This window comes from Urtica dioica, chromosome 11, assembly GCF_054948205.1.
Source record: "Urtica dioica subsp. dioica isolate 48M chromosome 11, U.dioica_male_clone48M_v1_H2, whole genome shotgun sequence".
NCBI classification, from domain to species: domain Eukaryota; kingdom Viridiplantae; phylum Streptophyta; class Magnoliopsida; order Rosales; family Urticaceae; genus Urtica; species Urtica dioica.
In genome coordinates, this window is record NC_142766.1 from 11426024 (window position 1) to 11441820 (window position 15797).

Consider the following 15797-nt stretch of genomic DNA (forward strand, 5'->3'; position numbering starts at 1 on the left):
TATAAAAATGATAATAATAACTAAGGGAGTTTTAATTAGGTCACTAGGATTGATCGAGAACAAATAAAGCCCACCTAATATTGGAGTAATATCCTATCATATAGTTATATATAGCCTCTCTCAGTATTAACATTTTAATTTTGCCATTAATAGAAAGGAATCGAATGTGGCATGGTTTTAGGTGATGACAGGGAATGGATGTTGACCCATCAACAAAAGGGATAATACCAAACAAATCCATATCAAAACAAGGGATTAAATACATATAAGTGGGTTTTCATTCTAGACTATTGGTATTATAATTAGTATTTTTGTTTAAAAAATTGTTTTGGTTGAAATGGTACAAGCAGAATAAGTTTTATAAGACCAATTATAATATTGTCAATATAATAAAAACTCCCTCTCACTCTCAAAGGCCCAAGTTGTCAAAACTCAAAAGTAAACTCAATTCCCCCGGGGTCATTAAAAAAAACAATCATGAAAATCCCTATCTATTTGGTGTTTTTCTTGCTTTATTTTCCCCCAATACTTTTTAGATTTATCACTCATTTGTGAAAAAGGTAAATTAAAGTAAACAATAATATAATGTTGTCTCATCTCTCATAAGCCACATAATATAATATTCCAGATTTATTCGTAAAAAATAATAATTTTGTTATCCAGTTAAATTAAAGTACTTTTTTGCTAAAAAAAAAAAACGAGTAAGTACTTGCAATTTGGAAATGCATGAAGACCTAAAATAAACAAGGGAAAAAAAGATGGAAAAAAAGAGCCAATTGAAAAGCTCAGGCGGTTAGAAGAGAGAGAGAGAGAGAGAGTGGAGTAGGAAGGAGTGATTCCAGTGGGTTCCTTCAAATGACCCCAGAATTCTCATGTCCAAAATGATTTAATATTTTTTAAATAGGGGTTATTAATTATTTTATTTAACTTATTTCCTTTTTCAAACCCCACGGAAACCCCATAGGGTCTGAAGACAGGTCTGAAAGGACAAGATTTTCTGTACCCTGGGATGAGTTTCAAAATCTGTATCATATTACTACAGACACAGATATAGAGATAGGGATAGAAAGAGAAAACTATTTTGACAATAAAGCATATCAAATACCATATCAGTTTCTTATTACTCTCTGCTTTCTTCCACAAAATATAGTTGTGAAAAAACAGAGAGAGAGAGAGTCAAAATTTCACAGCGAAGAATACATTTTTTTTAGGAGGAAGAGAGACTGACTCTTCTTTTGTACCCATACATACACAATACATACACATATTTGTATATGTACTAATAGTATACACAATCCATCTTCTTCTTCTTCTTCTTCTTTCGTGGGTCATTTTAATACATCATCGAAGAAGAAAGTTCAGTTATTTGAGGTAAAGAGCGACCAAAAAAAAAGCGTTTTCTATTCAAAGTCCTCTGCTTTCTGAAATATATGCATGCCCATGTATTTCTATATGTATATTTGTGTATCTATGTGTTTGATCATTCCATGGTTAAATCATGATCAGTTACTTGTTGGAGAAGAAAGATGAATAGAACAGCGATCTGAGGAAAGAGGTTTAAAGACAAATATTTGCATGGCGAGCCACAGAATTGGAGAGACCGGTTTGTCGGACTCAGGGCCTTCAAATCACCACCATGTCCCTTATGCTGTTTTCCATGGGATCAACAACAATCCTCCTTCAACAAACTTCATGTAAATAACAATACATACATGTATTCATTTCATAAAGGCTTGTGTTTTTTGCGTGTGATTAATGATCTTAGACTAATTAATGAGCTGTGATTCGTGTTTAATACTTTTTTTAAAAAATTTAATCAGGAATCAAGAAGGACCAGCTTTTGACTTCGGAGAGCTTGAACAAGCAATAGGCCTGCAAGGAGGAGTGAAGATATCAAACAATGATGATGGAGCCAAATCATGTATGACGTTTGACACACATAACCATAACAAAAAAAAAAAAACAAATAAATAAAAGTGTCACTCACTGTATACCTATTTACAATAGGGTAATGATTTTTGAGGAGGAGAGGCTTGTTGAATTGCGTGAGCCTACAAACATAGAAACAAATCATTAATTCTTTTTTAAAATCTTATTGTTACTTTCCTTTTGCTTGTACTGACTAAAGTAAGGGATTAGGTTTCAATTTTGAAATAATAATATATATTAGAATATTGTATTGATATGGTGTGATTGAATTGCAGCTTTATTCAACAGACCTGCAGCTACACTGGAGATGTTCCCTTCTTGGCCAATCAGATATCCCCAAACCCCACAACACCACCACCATAGAGTACGTTTTGGTCAACTCTCTCTCTCTCTCCTTTGACCGATCACCAACGCCTCTTTCTCTGCAGGGAAGCTCTTCGAAATCGGGAGGAGGAGGGGGTGAAGAAGGTGATGATAGTACGGACTCAGGATCGGCAATGAACACAACAACAACAAACAACAACGAAGAGGCTCTCAGTAAAAGACCCTCCATTTCTTCATCTTCATTGGAGCGTAATAATCAACAATCAGCCTCCAAACACCCACAACAACTACTACTACAAGAAAAGGTTTTTTGCTCTTTTCAAGATATATTTCATCAAATCCCCATAACTCAGGAATTAAAGAATGGCATCTTTTTTTTCAATTTTATTTTTATTTTTATTTTTTGGTTTTAATTTAGTTTATTCTCTCTCTTTAAGTCTCTATATATATATATCTTGGAAAATTTACTGCACGGATCCCAACAACTCTCAGAAAATCAAAGGAAGACAGAGTTTTCCTGATTCCTGAACGATTTTCTGACATATATAAAACACTGTACAACACTAAAAGGCAAAAACTGAGAATCTCCACAGTAGTTAACCACTGTTTCTTTCTTTCTTTCTCTGATTGCTCTCTATATATTATAATAATATTTTGACCCAACCCACTTTACTTCACTCCCTCACTCACTGTCCTCTTTTCATTCCTCATATCATTTCATTAAACAAACCATTTCGTTTGTGCTTGGTTTATCTTCTCTTCTCTCTTTCTTTCTCAAAACAGTTCTTTCTCAATATATAAGTGAGAAAAAAACAAGTGTGTTGGAGAATGGAAGACTGTAATGATGATGATGATGTGTTTTGCTATCCATACAATGTTGATGATGATATCGATGACTATTACATGTCTCAACAACTAAACCACTTCTCAAATCAACATCACAACCCAGAAATTCCTATTCCCAGAAATAACACTGTGAGTCTTAAGTCTCAGTCTCAGTCTGAACCAGACACAATATTCCTTCTTCTAATCATCTCTTGATCCCACTTTCATTTTTCTTTTCTTTTTGTTTGTTATTTTTTGACAAATAAATTGAGAATCTTGGCTAAGATACTCATGCCAAATCTAATCCAATATCCAACACATAAATGGACTACTTTAGGCTTACAGTTTTAAGCTACAGCCATGTCTTTTCGAGACCAATTATATTAAGCTTTTTTTAGTGTTACCTTTCTTTTTCTATCATGATGTTATTAGTATACTTTTTTTTTTTCGTTCATCTTTTTTGCTAATCCTATTCCCTACCAAAATAGTGTCACCACATTCGTAGACATGTGTACTTGTTTTGCTCTCTACTTTTGCAATATTTTCTCTTCCTACATTATTATTATTATTATTAAAGATTTTGAATTTTTGTTATTTTAAATTTATTTGCAGAGAAAGGGAGGAGGTGGCTCTACATCAGAGAAACAACTCGATGCCAAGGTTGTGAAATTCTTTGTCTTATATATATACATATATACATACACCAATTTTATTTTGTTGTTTCCGTGTATTATTGTTATATATTATGTTCCTTATTATCAATTTTCGGTGCATATTTGTAGACACTGAGACGCCTAGCACAAAATAGAGAGGCTGCAAGGAAAAGCCGTTTGAGGAAGAAGGTAAAAATAGACTAATTTTTTTTCACAAAAATTTAATGCCATTTACTTTAATTGAATTTAAAATAATTATAATTTAAATATGTACACATACAATAGTTGATCATTTATACGTTATTATTAACAGGCATATGTGCAACAACTAGAGAGTAGTAGAATAAAGCTTACCCAGATTGAACAAGACCTCCAAAGAGCTCGCGCTCAGGTTTGCTCTTATTACTATTATTATTTATTATCTTGTGTTGTGTTATATATATATATATATATTTTTTATTTTGCATATATATAATGAAATGTTACCCTAATGATGTTTATTTACATTAAATGCTTGCTTGTTGATAGGGATTATTTTTGGGTGCTTGTGGTGGTGCAGCTGGTAATATCAGCTCAGGTGAGTTTTACTTAAATGACACAGATCTTTTGATGTTTATTTAGTTACCATTTTGCCCTTAAATTTTTCAATGTACTTCGGAGAAAAAGACCAGGTAAAACAAATACGATAGAATATTATTTTAGTCAATTGTATTAACTTATCAAAGGGAAACTAAGTTACGAAATCAGTAGGCGAGGAAAGTTTCCATAATAGTTGCTTTAAGGCGCAGAGATGAAAAAGAGGTCATTAAAAGCTGTCTGAATTTTATTTATTTATTGCAGTCTCAGAATAATATAATATAATATCTATCCAATACATGTAAGTAATCTTTTGCAACATATTATTGCATGTAGACTTTTTTCGCTCTGACAATTTAGCCATTTTATCTTAATATTTTATAAAATAGTCGAGATTTTACCGCTATAGTAAGACCTGGTCCAATGTAAGCCAACGATAAAAAAAACTTACTGCATTTTATTTTTTAAGGCAGCCAGAGTGGGAATTAATCACGTAGAATTACCATCTAAGCTATACTAGAAACCACAAAAACTTATTTCATTTAAACCTCATTATATATCTCACTCTTTGACTAAAAATGCTAAACATTAGTTACAATAAATAAAACTATTGCTTTTGAATTAGTATGAAATTGTTTGGAATTAATGACTATGGTAAACCTCAATTAAAATTAAAATTGCAGTATATTTATTCAAGTAAAAAAAACATAGTTTTAAGTTTTTTTCGAAATCTTTCATAATAATACTGTGCATACGTGTTGTCATAATTATAGTTTGTTCACCCTGATTTTAATTGAGGTTTAATTACTGCATTAATTTGAACTAGTATTGAAATAAGTATATGGTAATTAAACCTCAATTAAAACCAAAATAATTAAAGCATAGTTATTCAAATATTTAAAAAAAAATACATAGATATATTTTTGGAATTATTGTTAATAAAAAGAGTGTGATTAGCAGGGGGAGCGATATTCGACATGGAATACGGGCGGTGGGTGGAGGAGGAGCAGCGGCAGATGAGCGAGCTGCGGGCGGGGCTGCAGGCGCATTTGGCGGAGGGGGAGCTGCGGATGATCGTGGACGGGTACATATCGCACTACGACGACATGTTCCGGCTGAAGGGGGCGGCGGCGAAGTCGGACGTGTTCCACCTGATGACGGGGATGTGGACGACCCCCGCCGAGCGCTGCTTCCTGTGGATGGGGGGCTTCCGCCCCTCCGACCTCATCAAGATGCTCATCCCGCAGCTCGACCCCTTGACCGAGCACCAGCTCCTCGCCATCTACAACCTCCAGCAGTCCTCCCAGCAGGCCGAGGAGGCCCTCACCCAGGGCCTCGATCAGCTCCACCAGTCCCTCGTCGACACCATCGCCGCCGGGCCCCCCCTCCTCGACGCCATGCACCAGATGGCCGTCGCCCTCGGAAAACTCTCCAACCTCGAGGGCTTCGTCCGCCAGGTATTCATATTCTATTCCACACATGATTTCATTTCATTCAGGGACGGAGTCCGGAATTTAGATTATAAATTTTTTTTTAATATTTATGAAAAATGGACAAAATGTGCAAAAACAAAAAAAATTTGAAGGGGTGGCTGGCTGTGGCTTCGTGCTTGTGTGCTATCATTGAACACGTATGAATATGTGCATGCATCATGCATGGTCATTTTTTTTTTTTTTATAATTCGACCGAGTTCTGTATAGATTTTTTTTTGGGAGTACTGAAATTAAAGGTAATGAGACATATGGTGGATCTCTCTTCTAGCCATCAGGTGATTTCTCAAGTGGTCAAAATGTTGATTTTTTTTTGTCACTTAAATTCAAGGTTCTGGCCATTTGCGATATAGGTTGACAATTATTAATGTATTCTTCTTGATAGATTTATACAAGACTAACCAAACCGAACGACTTTTTCAAATTAAATATCTGCTTGTCTTACATGGGACGGAGTTATTGACCATTTATTTATGGTGAAATACAATAAGTGCGAACTCTTTTTTTTCCTCTTCTGTATATTACATTTTAAAATGTTCATAATAGCCTCTATAGTTTTAGTTATTTACGGTAAGAAATCTCTTCTTTTTTATTTCTTCAAAATTCATTATTTTTGTCTTATTTCCAGCCAGCCGCAATTTTTGTTGATTAAATCTCATAGAGCCCATCAGTATATTTCAGTTTCTAAATTTTACCTTGATATCATGAAGTGTTTGACTTTTGTTACAATAATATGATTTAAAATACTTAAAAAGTGTAATTATTTAATTCAATAGTTTACCAGAAATTTGGACAACTAAAACTAGTATTATTCTATTTTATTTGATGATTATCCCACACCGTCCAAAATGTCAAATCTTTTCAAGGGTCTGATGATCCATTTGATCATATATTATTTTATAAACTTTTTTTAGTTTTATAAATTGCATTGTCCCTTTCTGACTTATTGTCAAAATAGAGGCATGATTTATTCATTAGTAGTAATGTACACAATTGTAGATTAAATCTCGTCTTAAATGCTGCCTGTTTGACACGTGGACATTGGTTTAGTTGGCAATTTGTGCAGCTGAATTATAAATATGTTTCCTTTCAGCTAAGGTGTTCCAATCAATTACACGCTTGATTCTAGGCTTTGATGTGGTGTTTACATCTTATAATAGTCTTTATTAAGAGAGTTGGTTTGAAAGCGAAGTTTGTTGAAATAATAAAGCTAGCTAGACAACATATAGTAAAACTCGAAACGTCTTATTATATTAACTCAAAATCCACCTAAATTTATATTATATTTTAAATGCAATTAAAACTGTAATTGGGAAGGTCCAGATTCAAATACACAAGGGGAGCAAAGGTTTCAAATTTCATTCCCCAATTATTTAATATAAGTACTATTTGCTTCCACTTATTGATAACATATTCGATGATTAAGTTCATATGTACTTACAAATTCAAAAAAAAAAAAGTTCATGTGTACTTTGTTATTTTTTAATTTTCTTCTTTTGCCTATAATTAGGCCGATAATTTGAGGCAACAAACACTACACCAATTGAGAAGGACGTTAACAATACGTCAAGCTGCACGGTGTTTTCTTGTAATCGCGGAATATTACGGTCGCTTAAGAGCGCTTAGTTCTCTTTGGGCTTCTCGACCACGAGAGTAAGTTCTAATATTTTTCATCTAATTAACAATTATGACATTATGTATGGCATGTTGTTTCTGATTAATTTAATTAATAGCTTATAATTTAGTTACTGAGTTTAGTAATTGTGCATTATATTGTGTGGGTGATTCAGGAGCATGGTGAGTGATGATACATCTTGCCAAACAACCACAGATTTGCAAATGGTTCATCATCATCATCAACACCAACATCAAGCTCAACAGAATCATTTCTCACCCTTCTGATTAGGAAAAAAAATTGATCCAAATTATTAATCCTCACAAAAAGCCAGCAGAGAGTTTTGCCTCATACTTAGTTGTATTGGTTGATGTTACTCTATAGATCTCTCTCTTTCATTGGCTTTCTGTTGGAGTATATATAAATTTCTCTTCATGTTGATCATCTGCTTTTAGAGCTAGGATATAATTTTTTTTTTTTTTTTTTTTTTTTTTGTAATGTTTTGAGTTCCTTCTATCGTCTAATGTGTTTATCTATATATGTTATGATCTTTTTTGTAAATGTGAACAAGTTTCATGTCCATGGTAGAGGAAAAGAAATAAACCGATCTTGCAAATATACATAATCAATTAGAAAAGAGGGACATAGAAATTATATATGATGTCTTAATATAAAGAACCTTTTCTCAACCAATGATTTGGCTCTTGAATTAGCGCGCGCGCATATATATATATATATATATATATATATATATATATCATATCTCGAACTAGACTACATATTATATTATAGTATGTACAAGAATCTATAGGTTGCCAATTGTGATCCTACATATTTAGCGATAGTGATGAACTTTTTGAAATATATATTAATTTATTGTTTCTAAAAAAATATTATATTTAATGGGGGAGAGAGTTGCAATTTCATTTGTACAAGTGGTTGTGAAGAGTTTTCTAATGGAGAGACGACAAGAAGATAGAGGATATGCATTGTGAGCGTAGATTGTCTTTTTGCTATTATGGTAATTATATATAAATACATATCGCATAAAATTATTTATAGTGGAATTTGGAGGTGAAAGAAAGTAGGTTGTTGTTCTCCATTTATATCTAGTGGTTACGACTTGATTAAGGATATGATTATTGTAATGCACTATAGGACGTAGACGTACACACACTAATGTGTGTGTATATATATATTTATCAATGTACTTTATGATAAAATGACATCGTATTATATGATTATACAATTTTAAAAAGGGTTCGTGTATGTCAATCGTTGTGGCCGTTCATGTATATGTCTGTTCCATTTCATGCAAATTCTCTCTCTCTCTCTCTCTCTCTCTCTCTCTCTCTCTCTCTCTCTCTCTCTCTCTCTCTCTCTCTCTCTCTCTCATGGTATGGGTGATTTTGTGTGTGTATATCTGCTCTTATATTTTCCTTGTAAATAATGAAAGCGTTAGATAGTAAATGATAAGAAATTTATATATGTAACGAAACGCGTACTCCTCTTCAAACGAAAACACACTACATATCTCTATGCTCTCCGAACTCTTAGCCACTCTCTCTCTCCGAAAAAAAAACTAAAGATTTGGATTTTTAATGTTTGGCGTCGTCGCCTCTCTTGAGATATAGAGACTTTGGTAGTCTCGGCCAATCGAGAATTCTCGACTTAAGGAAATAATTTTTTTTTATCTTTATTGTATTTTTCATGTTTTACTTTTTTTTAATTATGTTTCAATAATCCGGACTTATTAGATCTGTCATTTGTACTGCCCGATTTTTAATCGGAGTGGTTTTAAATATTTCTTTAGATTTGAATCTCACATCTTAGATATAGTTTTCTTTGGGTATGGATCTTAGTCGGACAAGACTTTTAAAATCGCAATCTATAATAGACAAAGATCGGAGTGGTTTTATTTTGATGTATTTATGATTGTTTGTGGTCCACTTTATGTCTTTTTGAATTTTCTTGTGTTATTTTTGTAATTTAAGTGTTTTGTTTTTATCAATATATTTATTTGAAAAACCCTTGGTAAAAAAAACGAAACACATACTCTTATCATTTTTTCAACTAATACAATTCATTAATAGTTGAGACTTTTGCTGGTAACTTTGAAACTGCCAAAATAATATATGGAGGACAAATTATACAAAATAATTATTTGAAATTAATTAGTTAATAAAATAATTAAAGTTTATGTTTTTAGTGTTGCGATTTTTACGCGCGCAAGTGCACGTGTCGCTCAAGTAATATAGTGAATTAAGTACGAGTGTCGATCCCACGAGAAACAAGCTTAATTAACAAACAAATCAACTAGCATGAATTGAACTAAAGATGAGATGGAAAGATGTCACAAATTATTGACAAGTTCTAACGCAATTAAATAATAAAATGCTCAAATAAAAGTTGTAAGCAGAAAGAGAGGCTAAGGACCAAGGCTTCACGGGTTTATTCAACGGTTTGGATACACGAATTCTACGCACAATCAATAAACAACTCACTACTCTTTGCTAACCATACTCACATAATAATATTGCTAAATCTCTCTAGAGCATCTAACAACCTATGTCAAAATTAGGAAAATCTTCTCTCGATCTCAATCCCTAACAAAAACATGCATTCATATCAAGAGTATTCACACGATTCTATGGCAACCTAACTATCTCTAGCCTAGGCATGCATCATAGTAATTCAAACCAAAACACTAACAACCTAATCTTTCTCAAGCATCAAGTTGAAGTATAAAAATCATGAACAAGGTAGCTAATCTCGATCAAGCATTAAAAACGGATTTGAATTAAGCAAAGTAGTAGAGAATGGAAATTGAATTTCAATATATTAAATCATATCCATAACCGTATCCTAAACCCGCTACGCCATAGTCCTTAATGGAATTAGTTCATAACGTAGCGAGAAAACAAAAATAAAATAAAAGAAAAAGAAGAAGAAACCATAATTGAAAACTAAATTGAAAACTAAAATAAGGGAGTTCAAGAGTAAAAGTGAAGAAGAAAACTGTAATTGGCGCGAATCGATGAAGAACGGCTCTCCTCTTTCTCTCTATCTCTCCCAAACACTAAGGAAAACAATGAAAAAGTGCCAAAAGTCCTAAACAAGAGATTGAGAGGTGTATTTATAGGCCTAGGTCAAAATCCTTGGGTTTCTCTTAATTTTCGGAGCAGATTGGGTAATTAAAAGTGATCCAACGGCTCAGATCGACTCCAAATCCGCGTTTCTTCTTTTTTTTGTCTCGGCGGACCTCGCGGCGCGCAGTTCTAGGGTCGCGCCGCGAGGTTGACATCCCGTAAGACCTCGCGTTCCGCGCTTCATGCTCGGAGATCGATTTCGGCGATTTTCGGAACCTCGCGGCCCGACCCCCTAGGGTCGCGGCGCGCGCTTTTTCTTCCCGCGTGCACCGATTTTGTAACGGCCATAACTCCTAGCTCCGATTTCCGATTCTTGCAAATAAATATGCGTTGGAAAGCTAAGAGAGAGCTCTATCCAATCATGGAATTGGATCATCCAAAATCTTTGCTTCAAACTCTCAGAATTATTCACAAGAGGACGCTGTATTTCTTCTTTGCTCTAACTTGGCGAAAAGTCTTCGAATCTTCTCAAAATGGCTCCGTTACTTCACATGATGCTCTTCTAACCTCCTTAATACCTCATTGGCCTCTAAAACCTACAAGTCTCTCAAAAACACACAAAAACATCACAAATACTCGAGAACAAGCTCGGATTTAGTCGGGAAAATAGGAGTTTTCCGCGTGATTAACGCACCTATCATTTAGCAAATAATAAAAGTTAGATTGTCAATTTTTTTACATTATCTTAAAATAAAAATTAACGATGTATATAAGTAACTTACCGCTTTTAAAAAGTTTAATAATCGGGTTAAGCAATCTAGCATTTGCAAATTTTTATAAATTACGGTTGTGTTCTCTTATTTTTTTACTGTAAGTTTTATGGAAAGATGTCGGTCATCATGCTGCAAAATTTGCTTAGATATCTTGCTTTTTTGTGCGCAAACTGTGTATCTGGCAAGTTTTCTGTTTTGCCAGAATGATATTCGGGAGTCATTACTCGTTGGATCTTCACGTGTGTATGGGTAAGGAAACCCTACTTTGGCTTCCTGTTTTGTATGACTACTATTATAAAAGTTGTGGGCTACACCCACAGTAGTTTTGACGCATACATCAAACTTTTAGAGTTCTTAGACGTGCAAGATTAGCGGACTGAAAAGCTAATTGTTTGATTCATGTGGTGTAAATCTATAAACACTTTTCCAGAGATCTGGGTGTTTGAGAGGTTTTGGGTTTGTGATTACGTGATTAAAGTCTTCACGTACTTTGATATTGAAGGTGACCAAACATTGAGAGCGTGTTTGAATAGTGGAATTGAGAGGGGTCTCAAATTCAGGGAGCCCTGTTTTGGTATTCACAGGTAGTATAAAAAAGGGCATTGAGTCCATTGTTGTTCATATAAGTCATTGGTTGTACTATTGATTACTTATTTTTTTAGTGAATTCTTTTATACTTAGCTGAGAGCCCACCAGAGTTGGTGACGTTGCACAGAACTGAGTTACCACTAGTCATTTCTTTTTCACACTATTTTTTTCTTATCTATCGCTTACTGCTGAACAAGTTGTCGAACACATTGATTCTATATTGTGTGCGACACCTTTCTTCTGTCTAAACAGAATTTCATCACTAATTTTAATTGCAAAAAGAACTTCTTTTTTTTTTTTTTATGAGAAAGCAACAATAATTGTTTTTATCATACAATACTCCGTTAATTTGGCTGTTATAAATATGATATAACTTTTTATTATATACCAAGAAAACTTTGACCACTAATTAAGCTGTCAATGATCAAATGATGGGGCCGGAAAACGGTATATTGGATATATTTATATATATATAAATAGATCACTTTTTTCAAAATTAAATAAATATATATTGTAATTATCTATTTATTTAGAAAAATAGTCAATTTAAAATTTGGGATAATAACATTTTAATATTCTCATTATGCCCAAACAATTTCGAAAAAAAAATCCATCTCTTCATCCTTAAAAATCTATCCGCTCGATATTCCCACTGTCATCTGAATCTTGTCGACGACAGAAGTTCTTCCTCCGATTGTCTACGTTCGCCTCCTACAATTGGCGTTAATGGTCATGAATCATCATTAAACATAATATGCTTAAAAATACTTACTCTAATATGCATAAAGTGGTTAATAATATTAATTATTTGTAAAATTCAAAACAACCATAATTTGATGGTATACGCGTACACGATGGTTAATCATATTATCATTTGTGAAATGATAAATAAATTGAAATTGAGGAAATAAAATTAACTATGAAGGTTAATGGACATTAATCATCATGCATGGTTTGGTTAATAAAGAAGTTACTGCATATGCAAAAGATGATTAATAATATTATTATTCATAAAATTAAAAATAAACCTGAAATTGACAGTTAATATTAATATTTACATAGTATAGGCATACGATGGTTCGCAAAATTAATTAAATGAAACTAATTATGAATTTGATTATATGAACTTAACTCTATTAGAAGTTCTTCGAAGTGAATGGTGAATAATGAAAAATCAAGGATTAACAATGGACAAAGAATATGTGTGTAGAAATTTAGATATTTAAATAAAAAAACCTATACAAACTCAGCCAAACATCACATAAAATATTTTAGCAACAAAAATGTTTGGAATTCAAATAATCTTGTTTCAATTTTATGGAAGAAATAGACTATTTCGAATCTGATTATGAATTTCTACAATTCTTGACTCTTCGTTAACAGAAAGATAATTTGGAAATATAATATAGGGTTGACTATATTTTAAAATAAAAAGATACTCCACCTCTAGGAAGAGATTAATTACTTACAAGTATCTCTCTATATATTCATTGGTATAGATGGCATTTAGAGTTGGACAACGAGATTAAGCCATTCAACATATGGCGTTTAAGAGCATAATTACAAATTCCTTAATTTAGCATCCACTTTTTAAAACAATTAAGTATCCATTTTAGTTGTGTACTACCCCAATTTCATTTCAGCATAAAAACAGCAAAATCAACTAGCGGATTTTTAATAATTATTTTCGAAATCATTTTTCTTTAAATCAACCGTGCAATTTTATTTAAAAATAATAAATGCTGAAATTAAAACGAGCTAAATTAATAGGGCAATTCTTTTTTGGAAAAATTATACAAAATAGTCATTTGAAACTTACTGATTAGTAAAATAACCAAAATTTCAACTTGTCGGCAAAGTAGCCAAATTTACGTTTTCAAAAAAATTTTTACAGGCAAGATTTAAATTTTTGACGATTATTATAAACAATTTATCACTTTCAAAAAAATTAATCTTTGAGGTCCAATTTTTTTTTTTTTTTAAATAAGATTACTACACATTTTGGCTATTTCATTAAATTAAGACAAACCTTGACTATTTTGCAAATTCATAACTTTTAAGACGTGACATTTTCAATAAATAATATGGAATCTTATAATCGTGAAAATATTGTTGATTATGGGCTAAAACAAGAGTAGAAACAATAAGTCACCAAACAATAAAATAAAATATGTTAAATTTTACTCTTAAAATACGTCATATACTTATCAGCTAAAATAAAGAATTCATAAATATAAAAAAATAAAAAAATAAAAAAAATAAAAAAAAAGTAAACAAATGATTGTATGAATACCTTATATATTGAGTTTCCTATTTTTACTCCTTTAAAAAAAATAGATAACTAGCTAACTTAAACGTTTGAGATTACTATATAGTCAATTTTTTGTAAATACTAAGTAAATGGCCACAAACATGACGTATTCCTGATTTACCTTTTTATTTAAATAAAATGATAGCGTATTTACGTTAATTTTAGCGTGTAAATACGTGTACGTGGTCATTTACGTATTATTTACGGGATGTTGGTCATATCCATTGCATAGGGAATTTTGGTGTTGACCGGAATTCCACTCAGTATAGAAGAGAAATTTTCATCCTATTGGCGAAAATTTACATTTCCATATACTTTCATTCCATTGGCGGAAATTTTCATTTCCATATATAAAAAAAAATTAAAAGATTAAAATGTAGTGTTTTTTATATAAAGACTAGAATGTAAAAGTTTGAAAATGAAAAAAATAATTTTATTTTTTAAAACTCATTAAGTATTACAAACTATATACAAAATTTATATATGAAAATGACATATTAAAACTATTACAAACTATATATGAAGAAGAAGAAAAAAAGTGGAGAAAAATATAATTTTTACTAAAATTATATATTAAAAGTATATATAAAAATTAAATTAGAAACTTATAATAAAAAATAAATGTATGAGAATGTTGTGAGAGAATATGTGAATGAGGTGATATTTATAAAAGGAAAAAAGAACGAGTTAAAAAAAACAAAGGCTTGGATGGAAGCAACAGAATGAACATTTTCATACCCTTTCCACTTATGTCTGCTGGTCCAACAAAAGAAATAATTCATTCCATGCACTATCGATGGAATGAGATTTTCATGTTGAAATTTATTTTTGCCCTTCACTATTAGATGTCAACATTGTTGACATAAATGATGACATTTTGGGTCAAATTAGTCTTTTGGTGGAAAGTGGAAAAATGTTATGAAATTGGTGATAAATGAGACAATTTATCTTTAAATTAGTTCGAAGGAAAGGAATTCCACCAAATGTTCATACCACATGCTTAAGATTAGTCTCACATTGTTTTCTCTTTTTTTCTTCTCTCTCTCATGAACCCCCTCTCTCTCTCCCTCGCTGGTCTCAGTTATAAATATGTCAGAATTGTGTTTTCAGTTGATTTTGATAAGAAAAAAATTAATTTTACTAATCTTTCGGTCCAATTCCGAAAACAAATTCTCTATAAGATTTATGTTATTACTTTGTTAATCTCAAGACTCCATAAATTAAGGGAGATGCACAAACACTTAATTTTGTGACAATATATAATATTACAAAGTCTACATTTACAAATAGTCATGACCAATTCTCTTAGTTAAGTTAGTGAAGCTCATGAAAGATATGGGTTAATCGACGGACCAAGTACCTATTTCTTCTTCTTCTTTTTTCCCTTTTTAATTTTACATCTTACTTTATATTTTAAGTTGTTAGGTTTTTTGTTCAGGATAGATGACCTTACATTAGATGTTAGTATGTTACTGTAGTTTAATTTTGTTTATTATCATTAATTCCAAAAGGTTGGAATTATTGCAAGGTTTTATCTTATTTCTTTTGAGAGTAAAATAAAAACACTAACTTTTTGTTCCCTTCATTGAATCTTTTTGGCCCTTCTACTTTATAATTTTATAAC

The 15797-nt window shown here is 32.0% G+C and overlaps 1 protein-coding gene across 4 annotated transcripts; it reads left to right on the plus strand.

The window, feature by feature from the left end:
* The first annotated feature begins 1158 nt into the window (after window positions 1–1158).
* LOC149381227 (transcription factor TGA9-like) lies at window positions 1159–8050 on the plus strand. Of its 4 annotated transcripts, none has more exons than XM_089630506.1 (12): window positions 1159–1371; window positions 1507–1694; window positions 1821–1921; window positions 2205–2293; window positions 2358–2558; window positions 3691–3738; window positions 3861–3920; window positions 4045–4122; window positions 4260–4308; window positions 5265–5764; window positions 7308–7450; window positions 7588–8050. In XM_089630506.1, exons 2-12 carry the CDS (start codon window positions 1576–1578, stop codon window positions 7697–7699), a joined length of 1500 nt encoding a protein of 499 aa, XP_089486632.1. In that variant the 5' UTR covers window positions 1159–1371; window positions 1507–1575; the 3' UTR covers window positions 7700–8050. The 4 variants fall into 4 exon arrangements, with proteins under 4 accessions (XP_089486632.1, XP_089486633.1, XP_089486634.1 ...); XM_089630507.1 differs by having other exon boundaries at window positions 5268–5764; XM_089630508.1 differs by lacking the exon at window positions 7588–8050 and having other exon boundaries at window positions 7308–7454.
* The last annotated feature ends 7747 nt before the right edge of the window (window positions 8051–15797 follow it).

Bases quoted from the DNA above. Each gene is read 5' to 3' on its own strand.
- LOC149381227 (XM_089630506.1), top strand. From the start codon at position 1,576: ATGGCGAGCCACAGAATTGGAGAGACCGGTTTGTCGGACTCAGGGCCT. The intron at 4,309-5,264 runs GTGAGTTTTACT...GAGTGTGATTAG, and splicing joins AGCTGGTAATATCAGCTCAG to CAGGGGGAGCGATATTCGAC. The intron at 5,765-7,307 runs GTATTCATATTC...GCCTATAATTAG, and splicing joins TCGAGGGCTTCGTCCGCCAG to GCCGATAATTTGAGGCAACA.